A 14,581-nucleotide genomic window follows, 5' to 3' on the forward strand; every position below is an offset into this window, starting at 1 on the left:
TCCTCTCTTGCGGCAGCCGCTGGCAAGTTCACCATAGAGTAAGATCTTAGGGAGGCAGTGATCTTTCATCCTTGAGATGTGCCCTGCTAAGCACAGCTGTGTTCTCAGCAACATGGCCTCAATGCTTGTGACTGCTGCTTGTTCTAGAACAGATGTATTGGTCACATAATCTGATCAGTGGATGTTAAGGATTGTACGGAGGCAGCGTTGATGGAAGCGTTCTAGGAGACACAGGTGGTGGCGGTAGATGACCCATGATTCGGAACCATATAAGAGAGTAGACAACACTATGGCTTTGTAAACACCGATCTTGGTACTTTTCTTCAAGTGTTTATTTCGCCATACTCTTTTGTGGAGTTTTCCAAAGTCACTATATGCCTTTGCTAACCTGTTGTCTATCTCCCCATCAATCTTACCGTCCGAGGAGATGAGGCTATCTAGGTAATTAAACTGCTGGACTGATTTGAGCTCTGATTGGCCAATGGTGATGTGGGGATGATGGGGGACTTCCTGAGGTGCAGGTTGATGGAGAACTTCTGTCTTCTTTAATCTGACTTCCAGCCCAAAGAGCTCAGCAGCCTCTGCAAAGCAGGATGTTAAACGCTGCAGAGCTGCTTCTGTGTGGGCAACAAGGGCGGCGTCATCAGCATAAAGCAGCTCCCGGACAAGATGGTTTAAGGTCTTAGTGTGGGCCTTCAGTCGCCTTAGGTTGAAAAGGCTTCCATCAGTACGGTATCGAATGTAGATACCGTCCTGATCATCAAGGTCTGCCGTGGCCCTTTGGAGCATCCTGCTGAAAAAGATTGTGAATAGGGTTGGTGCTAGAATGCAGCCTTGTTTCACACCATTCTTTATTAGAAAGGGCTCAGAAAGTGCGTCGCCATATCTGACTTGGTCGTGTTGATCCTCATGGAGTGAGATGATCATTTTAAGGAACTTGGGGGGACAACCTAAACATTCCAAAATCTGCATAGACCTTTTCTGCTCACAGTATCGAAAGCCTTGGTGAGGTCGACAAAGGTTACATAGAGACCTTTGTTCTGTTCCCTACACTTCTCTTCCAGTTGTCTGAGGACAAACACCATGTCTGTGGTGCTCCTGTTGGCTCTGAAACCACATTGGCTTTCAGGTAGAATTCCTGCTGCAATAGCAGGTATTAGTCTGTTCAAGAGTATTCTTGCCAGGATTTTGCCAGATTTTGCTGATATACATGTGCCTCTTGAGCAGGCTGAAGAGGTATTCAAAACATAAGAAACAAAAGAGTTTAAAAACAAGCTCTGAACCTACAACCTGGTTGTGGTTTGTCAGGTTGTCTTGTGAATTCACAAAAACATACTTGAAACAGATGGCATCAAGGTCTTTTATGACCAAGACAGCTGATTTCCAAAATGTTCATTAGAAAATAAATTAATAAATAGAACAAAACCAAATCAAAATAAAAAAATTCCAGCTTTGCAAGAGAAACTGACTACATTCCCTCTCAGAGAGAGGACATACTAAACAAGAATTACCATATATCAGATTTTTGTAATACAAACAGGTATTAAGTGAGATTTAACTGGACTGAGACTTACAAGCTTACACTGCTGTCCCATGGAAAAGACCACTGAGAACAGCTGAATTTGTACCTGTACTGTTTTACATACAGAAGCTTTATATATACCTTCAAACTATTATTATTTTGTGCCTTATAAGCTACCAGTGTCTGACAGAAGGGAAGCAAAAGGCACCAAGGCAGCATGCTGAGGGCATCAGACCATGGTAGAAGTATTACACATGCATCTTGAGGACAATCTGGTTCATAATGCATCTATGACATTTTGGTTTGTGAGTAAAAAGATAATGTATTGAAATCATTAGATGGAATCTCTCCAGAAACTAATTTCTACTGTGAGTAAAGTTCAAGCTCCTGAAGTCATAGATTTTACTCTAATAGTTTATACACACTAACTAAAAAGACAGTAGAAGGAAAAAAATAAATAAAATATTGGTCTTGTTTTAAATTCACCTTCATAGAACAAGCTGAGACAACACATGCCATGGCACTAGCCAGAAAACAACACAGGAGATTAATAGCTTGTGTTATCATTAAAAAAAAAAATCTGCACACGAGGATCGTTATAGATTTGCTTACAACTTAATTTCCTACAGAAAACTAAACAGCAGTAAAAAAATGCATCTACAACAAGTTAATGAGAAAGATCTGGAGAGAACACACCAACAGCAATCCTACTTTTACGTGTTGTTTCACAGTATACGGTAGAGACAGACAGTGAACACATGATGGTGAGAGACTATCAGATGCCCACTTGAGGAACCAGAGACAGCTGGTTGTTAGAAAAAAAGAACACACTCCACATTGCAGGGTGTGTATTTTTTAAAAGCATACTTTGGACAATGAAAATGGTCAGTGCAATCATTCTACAGTGTTTGACTACGTGTTATTACAAAGAGACTGCAGTGCCCCAGCAAAAGAGTGCTTTCAATATCTGTTCTTGCCTAGCAGTTTAAAACACTACTGAAAATCTTGCACTTGCTTGCAAGGCTGTAAAGATGGACCAAAGAATAACTTCTAGTTTATAATAGTATATGTGGACCTACCAGTAGCCTTCCTGTGTAGACAAAAGAAGATGTATCACAAAACACTCATCTTACACATACCAAGTAATTACTGCCATGTTTGGATTTGAGCATTCGGGTTACATCTTGTAGATTGTGGAGGTAAGTTTCCTCAGAACAGCTAGCAGGGAAAGATACAGCAATAATCCGCTCTGTGATGTAAGTGAGGTCAAGTTCATAGCCTTCTTCCATAATGTGATCAAAGTCTGCACTTCTGTGAAGAAATTAGATATGGCAGTTCACAGCAAAGCAGCCAAGAACAAACTTAGCATATTAATGAAAAGAAACTGCAACTTGAACTCCTATAGACAAGCATCAGATGTTTCCAATAATTTCATTACAATTACAACTCATTAAATGCCTACAGAGCTCAAATTATTCAGTTCAGAACACAAACTGAGTTAGCCAAAAATCAGAGTTCTTCACATCAAAACCATAGTGAAAAAATCTCTGCAACCAGTAACGTGGAAAAGCACTAAAATGAATACAAGCACTTTTGGCAAATACTAGCACAACAAATTTGGGAGTTAAATAGGAAACTTCTAGGTACTTATGTCTGCACACATCTCTCTGTAGAATTCCGCAAATGCTTTACAAGTTGGTAGATTCACCAGTGATCTGTAAAACATTGCAGATCTTGAAATCTGCTCTGAGTAACACTGACATGAATCTAAAACCAGTCCCCAGACTGCAAGACATGAATATAATCCAATTAATTTCACAGGTTAGTGTACGGATACTGTTTACTTTAACTTTTCTTTCTTTTCCAGGTTAAGGGCACAATCTCACCTTGCCTGTCTTAATAGAATAATCAAAAGATTCTAGTCATTAAATTACAAAGTAAGCTCAGTTGTTTTCTCAGACAAAGATTGTAAAATGGTATTTGCATAGCAGGTCATGTCTTGCAGAAGACTGAACTCAGAAATCACAACCACAAATAACAAAATCTAAACCCACCAAGGCAAGATGTGACACTGCTACATAAAATACGAAAGAAATACTTGCTGTGATTCTCTGTCACAACTGGAAGCAGAATTCTTCGAAGCACTACTGCAATTCTGCAACAAAGAAAACAGAACAGTCAATCCAGAAGCTTACTTACTGTCACTGATGTCAATGTTTCTGGCTTTTTTCCTTATTTTTTATGAGGAAAATTATAACAAGAGGATATGAGAGGATCATTGCCCTGTGTTTTGAAGGCAAACACTGTGGTTACGACCAAGTTATGTCTAACTCTCTATCACCTCTTCCAACCCACTACTGCCAGAGAAGTCTTTTGTGCTCTTCTTGGTAACTGCATTAAGATTAGAGAAAACATAGTGGTCTTTGAGAAGATGAAATTTGAATTTTTTTATAAACCTGCAAAACCAAGTTCCTCTCAACTGATTTCCTTATGACAATATTGAAATATATACTCAATATATTCCTGAGAATTTATTCTGTAGTAGTTTATTCTTGTAATTCCATTTGTTCAATAATAGCAACTATTCATGTATAAAAATATTCTCCCTTGTGAACCTTGGTAAAAGGAAAAACAAAGACAGCTACTACTATACTAACAATAAATAAAAATAAATAAAAATAATTCACTCTACATTTAGCTATGTCTCTCTATATATATTTTAGCTTTCCATATATATTATTTTATATATATATTAATTTACATATAGTATATATTTTATTTTAGCCTTTAGATAAGTATAATATGTTTTAATACAGAAAAGAAGGAGTTCAATTTAATATCATGCATCAGTAACTCCATAGGTGAAAGAGTATTCACTCCTCTCCCTCCCCTGAATATACAGAAACATGCACACAAAAGCTTATTTAGATTAAGGGTAAGAGCTGGAAGGCTGATAAACCCTATTTATTTTGGCACACACACGGCAAGTATTCCCAAACCAAATAAACTGTGTTTGAATGGAAGAGGCCTTAGAACCTTACATAAAGTGATGCTGTATATCAAAATCTGGGAATAGCTAAGACATACAATCATGAAAGTGACACATTTTCTTTCAGAATTTCTGAAAGAGAACTGTTCTGGCAAATTTTAAAGCACAACTGGTGTCATAAGGTGCACCTCACATAAGTTCCAGTTTCACTACTTCCTGTCTTTACTTAGACAACAGAAAATGAGGGAACTTCATGGTATTTCCAGCCTCTTTTTACACAATCCTTTCTTAGAATTTTAAAGGTTGTAGGTAATACACCATGGGTGCCAAAACAAGTAAATAACTATACTTGAAATACAAGACATAAATTCAAGGGTTTGGCATATTTTGTTTTGGTTTTGTAACTAAAAAGCAATTAGCATCATGACTCTCCCTCCACTTCCTTGGTCTCTGTTGGTTACACAGATGTATCCATTGCTTAAAAAGTACTTCCACCATTTATTAAAAATTATATGACTAAATCTCCATGTAACCTGAAAAATCAATCATTTAACAGCTTCCTCTGGTAAGAAAATAAGTGATAAAATCATTCTCTGTTGCACTGTTGTGCCACATAAATTAGCATATAACCTAGTAGCATGCAGCATGTAAGTATATGAACAACAACATAATTCAAACCACTAACAAACAAACAAAAAAAAACCTGTTAGTGAGATATGTATTTACTGTAAGCATGCCATGTCACCTACTGAAATACACAGTTCTATATACTCTTTCCTGCTCTGTGTACAAAAATGGATAGTCCTGACAACTTCCACAATTAAATAACTGGTACAACTTAAAATTTTAACTGATAGATTTATATTTTTATATGTGTAAGCAATCAGCTTAGTGTTTTAGACTGTGTTATGGATACTCAAAGGAAACTTCAAACAACACTAGTAATTTAAAAGAATTCTTCCTTCGATATCTCATCTCTGTATCATGTTGCATTATATGGTCTCAAATAGCTGCAATACTCTTCTGTCTGTCATTATGGGTACACTTTTATACAGAGTCTGTACAGTTCCCAAAATCAACAGAACTATACCATTTTTAAAAGATACTTTGATTCAGACCATCAAACTCTCCATTGCCTATCTATGGTGCACAAAACTTACTAAACAAATTTTACTTAAACTTGCATAAGGTCACGATCACCTTGTATGTTATATGTTGGCTACAGCCAATGACTTACTGGCAAATGGACAAGCAGTCAAGGACACACAACCATTTTTCTGCGTGCCCTCTAGATTATATTCCCTTCCTCTTCTTTTCCATGGCTTAATTATCTTGTAGCTAGCAATGCATTTTTTCTTCATTTTTATTTTTTACTAACTCTCGATGACTACACCACTAACTTTTCCCATCACAGCTGCAATATTTAGCAAAATCCAACAAAGATATGAGTTACTACAGAGGCAAAATGTTTACTGAAAAAGCTTTTCAAAGATTTGGTGAAGCATATAACACATATACACACACCCCTACAACATGCTCTTAATACAAATAAGTGTTCCAGCATTTCTCACAACAGGTAAGCTGAAAATGTAAGCCACATCTTACCATGCTTCTGACTGAATTCTGGTTTTGATTGACTATTAAACTTATTTCAAACTTCTGTGACTGCCTCTCTGGGCTTTTTCCTAACATTTCTGTGCAGTTTCAGGGTCATTTCACTGATAAGAAGGGCTTCTTTTTCATTCTGGACCAAGTCATACACACCTACCATCAGAATACAAGTTTAACCAAGCAGAGGATTCAGTGGCACGAGGCAGACTATCCATAAAGGCAAATCATCTCCATCCAAGCAAAATAAAAACAAAACAAAACAAAAAAATCAAACAAACAAAAAACCCACCCAAAAACATTGTTTTCTGCCTTGCTGCACACTGGAGAGATAATAGCAAAACATTTGGCTAATCTTCCCAGAGAGCAAATGCTGCTATCTCCCAGGATGGACAGTTACCTGGAAAATCTTGCAAAACTAGGTATGATTTTCATTTCCTGACAACCAACAACAGTAGAGAAGATGAAAGGGAATTAAAATCCGTAGCTCAAAATGGGTGTTTAAACACATCTGGCTAAAAATTTAGAGTTGTAACCAGGCCAGATTCAGTGAAACTAGCGCTTGATATGTTGCCAGTAGGACAGACCTGAGATTAATCTTCTGTGAGCTTTTCCCCATGATTCTTGTTCCCCTGCTTCCCTGGGACTGCCTGGCAATGCAAACGGTATAACCAGTCATACAAGAAACAGAGTTTTCAAAACAGAAAACACCTTCTATTCACCTACTCATTCAGTTTTAAGGAATTTTCGTATTCCAAACAAACAGATCAATCCCAAACAATAACATATAGAAGTTATTCTTATGTAAAGAAGTGCGAGGAGCCTTTTGGTAAAATTAAGCTGCAGTTGTATGGAAGACAGCAGGGGGAAGCAATTGCTTATAAAAGACAGCCATCTTCTCACCAGTCACAGAATTGGATTACCAAGCAAATTCATTGCATCCAATGCACTACGTCATTGCCCTTTTCCAGTAAAAATTCAAGCCATTCAACTCTTTCCTTTGACATCATCCTTATTTCTTTCACCACCGTTGGCTCCTGTCAGTCCTAGGCTCATCACAGAGCCCAGTTATCCCAACTTTCTCAAAAATTCAGTCCTCAGACAAAAGCATCCCAGAGTCCACTACAGCCTGTGCATAATAAAGAACGTAAGAAACAGTCCCATACTTAATTCTACATAATTTTCACCAGGTGACAACATTCACTAGACAGCCTGCTGTCAATGGAAGCATAGAAAGTGGGCCAAAGAGCCCAATTAAACTAAAGTACAGCTTGAACAAAACAGACTTTTGAGATCAGCCCTGTTAATTCACCTTCTTCTGACACCAAAGATGGTGAACTTGTTTATGGATTACCTGGCCTGCCTCAAATAGCAAGCTTGTGTTTGTCCAATGCAGCATGCAGCCTCTCATACCTTTACAATCCTACTTTGAGCTGCTCCACAGCTTCAGAGCAAAAACATGACAAAAGATATAGTATAGGCCATCTCACACAGTGTGGCACAGAGGTGGCATTGAGACAACTTCTCCATAAAAGTTCAGAAACAGAAGGAATAAGAAATAACCTTCCTGCTATGTCTTCTGTGATGAAAGGCTGACTCTCAAGGAAAAAAATGGAGACAATCAAGTAAAAAATAACACCTAAAAAAAAAAATCATATCTGTAAAAAAAATGATCATCCACAACTTTTCCAAGAACTGAATATGGAAATCTGCATTACAATCAGTAGGCTTACACACTTCACAGGCTAAAGTCCTCTGTCATAGAGTGCCAGAGACCAGAAAGGACAAAGGGTAAAGGGAGATCAGTTTTACCCCAGATAAACTCATTTGCATTTTGGCAGTACACTGAGTTACTATGTTTTATATAACAGCTCTACAAAAATAGATTAAAAAAAACCCTAGTGGGTAAACTACTAGTTTCCAATACCAAAGTAAAACTAGACACATGGGCCATGCATGAACTTAAAAATACCAGGTGGGATAATGACTTGCCCCTTTTGAGACCAGAATCAAAGACGACAGGCTAAGGAAGCCAAATGAAAAATAATTCAGTTACCTTCCCCAAGGCCCTGTTCCTGGCATTGAACTATAATAATATCTGCTTAAAAGCTATCTCAGCAGAATATAAGAAATACTGATTTCAAGGACTGGGTTGTTTTAAACAGTTGAGACAGCTGTACATGAACTACACATATGTTCCTCCAAGAAACAGCACTGCTGAAAACTCAGGGCTCCAGGATCTGATATGTATTCATGCAGCTCATCTGTTTCTCTCTTGGGGTCCTTCTTGAGTGAGAGTATTAACAGGTATAAGGACCAATGAGTAGAAACTAGAACTATCTGAAATGTAAATCACTAATTAATCTGTGGCTTAAAGGTATCAGGACATATTTTGAAAGAATGACATGGATCTATTTGGGATGTAAGTATTTTATTTGTGCCTATTTTTCATGTTGCTATAAGCATCAGAAAATTTGATTAGCTAATCTGCCATAAAACTACATGCATTTTACACAGCTTCTGAAACTCTTTTCCACATGATTGCTCACCATTCAAACACCATAAATAAGAATAAGAATAGAGAGACTGATCAGCAGAAGACCTGAATACATTTGAACCAAATTTGTAATGCATTTTCATTCCCCAAGCCATGGACAGGGATCAGAAGAAATTCTGCAACCTATTCCAAGGCACAGTGTAACAGTTCTATACACTCCAGGATACTGCAGAAAAAGACAGAACAGTGAACTACACTGATAGTTGGACTACTCCACCATGATAATTCCTACTGACACAGTGAATGTGATGTTTTGGATGAGAACCAGAATTTGCATACCAGAACCTGAATTTGGTCTCTGGCTTTAGAATGATTCCTATTGCAGAAAAGATTCATGCCTTGAAAATATAAATGTCTCTATGCTATTGTGTATGCATTGCTTAGTAAATATTACAAGTTAATTAAAAATATTTTTGAAGTTCTCTCTGCAGAAGAGATTTATCATTTCTACTGCAGACGGCTATTTGAGAGCAGATTTTAGTTCTGTTCTGTATGCTGTGTCCCATAAAAATCACGATCTGTTCCCCTGTGTAGTATAACAGCAAGACTCCAAACAGATGTGCCCCTGGCAGTGTCTGCAGAAGTTATAAATCCCAGCTTGCTTTCTCTCTGCTAAAACCTACCCAGATGGCAAAGGTGCTCCTATGATTCTTTCCTATGATACTTGAGCCAAAACAGGCCAGGCTCCTCTAAACAAGTTCACTGTAGGGCTTTGCAATCCAGCTCATTTTTATCAAGTTTGTGGGGCACTTGGATATGGAGTTCTATCTAGCAATCTGCCAGGGAAACAAGGAACCAATCAGGGCAGAAAGATCATCTTCCAACTCACTTTTATTGACAAAAGCAGCCCTGCTCACAGTCTGAAATCTCCTGGTACAGCTGGGTTGTCTATTCATCCTTTGCTCTTTTCTTAAAATATTTAATTCATAACAGAGAGAAGGTATGTAGCACATTTTAGCTACTAAGGACTCTTTAGAAGAAAATACTGAATACATATAAAGTTATTATTCAAGTGAGAATGAGGCATAATTAGTGTTTTAATTAATGTAAAATTTCACAGGTATACATACTCACATTTGGAAAACTGTATTTTTGAAGCCTTAGTTCTACAATGTCTCAAGACAAAGAGTTCACACAAAGCTTTGTGAGGCTAGCACCTACCCCTAGCCAGTGCTATTGTCTCTTGCACACACAGAACAGGAGCACTAACTCACTCTAACCCAGGTGAGTTAGAGTCGTGTCAACACTGAAATGACTGTATTCCACTACAAATCTATGGAGAAACTTCCTATATTCATATTTAAGTGTTAGGCAGGGAGCGTACTTCAACTGACTAAAATAATACATGTGGTCTAATTCTGGTTGTAGTATAGTTTCACAAGTACACTAGAGCTTTGAAAGAGCTTCCTGAAGGAATACTATCCACAGGCAATGTATTTAAGCACAACAGATACAGCAGAGTGTAAAAAAAGTTTCTGCATTAATTTACACATACCACATGGTGAGGTTCTGTAGAAGTAATGTATGGCATGATCCAGTAGTACCTAATACAAAGTTCCTGTATGTGTGCGCTCTGCTTCCTAACTCTGTAAATAGTGCACAGAGGGAAAGACTTCAGAGTAAATCTCCTGCGTTTCTCTCTGACCTATTTAGGATGTAAGAGATGAAAACTGAAGTAAACTTTCATTACAAATTTTGCACCCTGTTAACTAACAGAAAATTATGTGCACACAATCCTTGGATAGAAAGTGACAGAAACACTTCTGCCAGCCTTTAGTTGAAACAAGAAGCTTAATTATTTGTTTTAAGTATGTTAATATTAAGAATAAAATAATATTCCAGTCCATAAGGGCACGAGGAAGCCCTCTAAATGTAAGAAAATGCACTTCTTATTTCCCAAGTAAGAATGTGCTATCCATCCCTCAGAGCTATCCCAAACACTAGAATTAAGCTAACAAAATTTTGCATTCTAGGTAGTGTCAGAACCAAGTCATCCTTTGTGCCTGGAGTATACTTGTCCATAGAAAGTAACTACCAACAATTTCAGGAAACTTGCTAATGGTCAAATAATAATCATTGCAAAATGCAATAAGACAAAAGGTACAGCTGAAAAACATTTAAGGCTGCCTTCAAAATGGCTGTGTACAAGGTATTACATGTACAGAAAAAAAAAACAAAAAACATATGATCTTGGTTTGTGCAATAAGCAACCAGTACAAACAGAAAACCCTCTAAAGTATTCAAATGTAACACAATTATGCTAAGAACTTCCAACTAGCGACAGAAAATGATCTACAATTATTTTCCTCACAATGTATCTCATTATTTTGCTTCATGTTTGTTGCACTAGAAGCAGCTGTCAAAACCAATTATTCACATACAGATAACTAAGAACTTAGCTCTTCTCTGATTTTTTAGTTTTAGTTAATTTGTCTAGATAAGAAAGCAAACAGCGAACTGAAAGGTGAAACAATCACGTCACTAGTCATTTATAGCTGGTTTCATTATCAAATATATTCTAACTCTAATTTTATTAGAACACTGTGGTTGATAGCATGGATCCAACCACAGAAATACCCTTGGTTGTAGAAAAACATTCATTGCCAGGCCAAGTAAACAAACTATACTGCTAATACAAATGTAACCTCTGAATGTCTCCTGTCTACATGGGTAGCCAAGGATCAGAACTCTTCACACCCTGCACAGAGTGGCACCAGCAGCATTACAAAAAAAATGCAATGCACACAAGACTAGCACTGTGCAACACATGCTCATTTGTTGCAATAGAGAACTGCGCTGGAATTGAACAATGAATCAGTGAAGACCATGTACATATTGCAAGTCCTTTCCTCTGCCTCTTTTTAAATTTTAACCTCATTTTTACAGTAGTGAATCAAATACTTGCATCACAGTTGCCTACTAACAGATAGTTAACTATAGGCATCTCCCATCATTTATTTAGAAATCTACAAAACTTGACATCTCTGTTAAAAGATAACTCTAAAGGACTTCAAAAAGTTGTCTTCTTTGTCTTACTTACTTCACAGAAATTGTGCTAAAAGTATACTTTTAAGGGTTATCAGTATCAAAATCAGCTATACGTCCCATTTGCAGAAATTTCTACATCAGTTAGACTGCTGGGTTCTATTGCACTTCAATAAATGTATTTAATACTACTTGTACCAGTAGTACTACAGTCATAGTAATAAAGAGTTGGGAAGGGGCATTTATTTGTTTTGTAAAAAACATGGCATACAAATGGAACAAATAAAAGCTAAAAGATCAATTGCATATTGACCACAAGACAAAAACTAGCATCATTCTTGCTGGGAAAAAATAAAATCTCTTGACTTTCTGTACTCTTCTGAATACAATTCAGTCTATGAATACTTTAATATTTATCTTTACTTTCTTCCCTGCTTAAATTAAAAATAAGAAATGCAGAGGTCATTTCATTGTTCCTGGATAAACTGAAGGGTAAAGAAAAACCACTTAGGCTAATCAGAAGCTAATTTCACATAGTATAGAAATCAAAATGTGTACTTTGCAAATGGTTAGCAATGGATGCTTTGTGAAGCTGTAGTAAAAACAAGCAGACACAAACAGGAAAATAAATCAGGCCAAGTAAAAGAAAAAGGAATAAATAAAATTACTTACGCTTCTGGTTACATGATTTTTAACCACCTCAGAGTTAGCCTGCAAAAGCAGAAAAGTTAACAAAACTGACTTTAGTTTTCCAGATAGTTTAACTACATTCTAAGAAATCCCCTCCTAACATATACACACAACGACAACAAATTCATCTTATCATCTTATTCATCATTCAATATTCATATTATAGTACTAACAAACAAATTATCTTTCAAACAGATGTGGAAAAACTAATTGATTTTGCCTTATCATTCTGCATATTCAGGTCTTGTAAGACAGTGCTCAGGTACTGGGAGTGCCTATTCCAAGTTACAATATACATGGAGATGTACACTGTTAACCACATGTGCCCTTCTGCCTCTTTTCCCAGTCTCTCATTTTATACTTTTTCATGAAAACAGACACTTGCATAGGTATTAATGACGTGAACTGCCAAGAATTTTCTGTAAGTGCTGTGCAAAAAAAATCTGTTCAAGACTGACTTTAAAACATGCTAAATTATATCAACAGAGATTTAAAACAAACTTTTAAAAGCAATGAGCCAAGTTATTACTACAAAAATGTAACATGAATCACCAGAAGCACAGCATTCCAAAAGTACATCCTTTTTTATTGATGACCACAATCAGCATGAAATTAAGGCAGTATAATGGGGAAGTACAGTGATAAAACTATGTAAAACAGAAAAAGTAAAAATGTTTGCCTAAGACTTCAACAAACCAAGATTCAGCATTTCACAAGAGAAGATACCTTGAGTAAAGATTTTATAATTTGGATTTAGAATGGAAGAATAACAGAAGTATTTCATCTTGAAAAACACTCAAAATGAGAAAATGAAGTAACACTAGAACTAAGTGCTGTAGGTTAGGTAAGACTGCACTTGACTTCAGTGGGATTAAGTGCAGCCTCAGCAAGTTTGCTGATGACACCAAGCTGTGTGGTGTGATGGACGCAGTGGAAGGAAGGGATGCCATCCAGAGGGACCCTGACAGGCTTGAGAGGTGGGACATTGCAAAACTCAAAGTTCAACAAGGCCAAATCCAAGTTCATGCACCTGGGTTGGGGCAATCCCAAGCACAACTATAGGCTGGGCAGAAAATGGATCAAGAGCAGCCCTGGGGAGGAAGACTTGGGAGTGTTGATGTACAAGCTTGACATATCTCAACAATGTGCGCTTGCACCCCAGAAAGCCAACCATATTGTGAGATGCATCCAAAGAAGTGTGGCCAGCAGGTCAAGGCAGGTGATTCTGTCCCTCTGCTCTGGTGAGACCCTACCTGAGTACTGCATCCAGCTCTGGGGGCCCCAACACAAGAAAGACGTAGACCTGCCGGAGCAACTCCAGAGGATGGCTATGAAGATGATCAGGGGGCTGGGGCACCTCTCCTGTGAAAACAAGCTGAGACAGTTAGGGTTCAGCCTGAAGAAGAGAAGGCTCCAGGGAGACCTTACAGCAGCCTTCCAGTACCTCAAGGTGGCCTACAGGAAGTCTGGAGAGAGACTTTTGGCAAGAGTATGCAGTGATAGGACAAGGGGGAATGATTTTAAGCTGAAAGAAGGTAGATTTAGCTTGGATATTAGGAAGAAATTCTTTACTGTGAGGGGAGTGAGGAACTGGACAGGTTGCCCAGAAAAGCTGTCGATGCCCCATACCTGGAAGTGTTTAAGGCCAGGCTGGATGGGGCTCTGAGCAACCTGGTCTAGTGGAAGGTGTCCCTGCCTAGGCAGGGGAGTTGGAACTAGAAGATCTTTAATGTCTTTTCCAACTCAAACCATTCTGTGATTCTATGGTTCTACTTACGCACATCACCAATCATAGCATTTCAAAATCAAACACAACAAAATATTCTTGTCCTCACTCTCCAATAAAGACAGTTCAGAGGAAATTTGATTGACATGGTTAGAAAATAAAAACTTCTTTTCTACGGAACGAGGAAAAATCATTCCAAAACAAATTATCCCATCTTCCATCATCACAGAAGAACACCATCACAGATTCCTGCCAATGGTTCCCTAAAAATAGCCTTTCTGAAAGAAAAGCCATTAAAGCAAAAGATAAAATGACACTGTTACTTCAAAATAAAGTTATATTTCTTTTACTAATTACAAAAAAGGAACATACATCAGCCCTTAAAAGAATGCCACAGGAGATGCTCTAACCCCCTTGCCTCATTGAGGACAGTTTCTTCACCTTTGTTAACCGTTTTGCTAGTCAGGAGGGTTATCTTGCCCTGAAAGCTTCTCATTTGGATTC

At 37.6% G+C, this 14,581-nt stretch overlaps 1 protein-coding gene across 25 annotated transcripts in view; it reads right to left on the reverse strand.

Moving 5' to 3' along the window:
* TNS3 (tensin 3) overlaps positions 1–14,581 on the reverse strand; it is a 229,485-nt gene that overhangs the window by 113,363 nt on the left and 101,541 nt on the right. For 19 of the 25 annotated variants that reach the window (XR_004357506.1, XM_032690225.1, XM_032690219.1 and 16 more), the window contains 3 exons: positions 12,334–12,372; positions 3,625–3,677; positions 2,662–2,833 (listed from right to left, as the gene is read on the reverse strand). Coding sequence is in view for 24 of the 25 variants with exons in the window: in XM_032690225.1 (XP_032546116.1) it covers positions 2,662–2,833; positions 3,625–3,677; positions 12,334–12,372 (264 nt within the window). In the remaining variant the exon portion in view is untranslated. Of the gene's footprint in view, positions 1–2,661; positions 2,834–3,620; positions 3,678–7,532; positions 7,844–12,333; positions 12,373–14,581 lie in introns of those variants that run through there. The other 6 variants (XM_032690242.1, XM_032690357.1, XM_032690348.1 and 3 more) reach the window with 4 other exon arrangements.

This window comes from Chiroxiphia lanceolata, chromosome 1, assembly GCF_009829145.1.
Source record: "Chiroxiphia lanceolata isolate bChiLan1 chromosome 1, bChiLan1.pri, whole genome shotgun sequence".
Taxonomy (NCBI): Eukaryota; Metazoa; Chordata; class Aves; order Passeriformes; family Pipridae; genus Chiroxiphia; species Chiroxiphia lanceolata.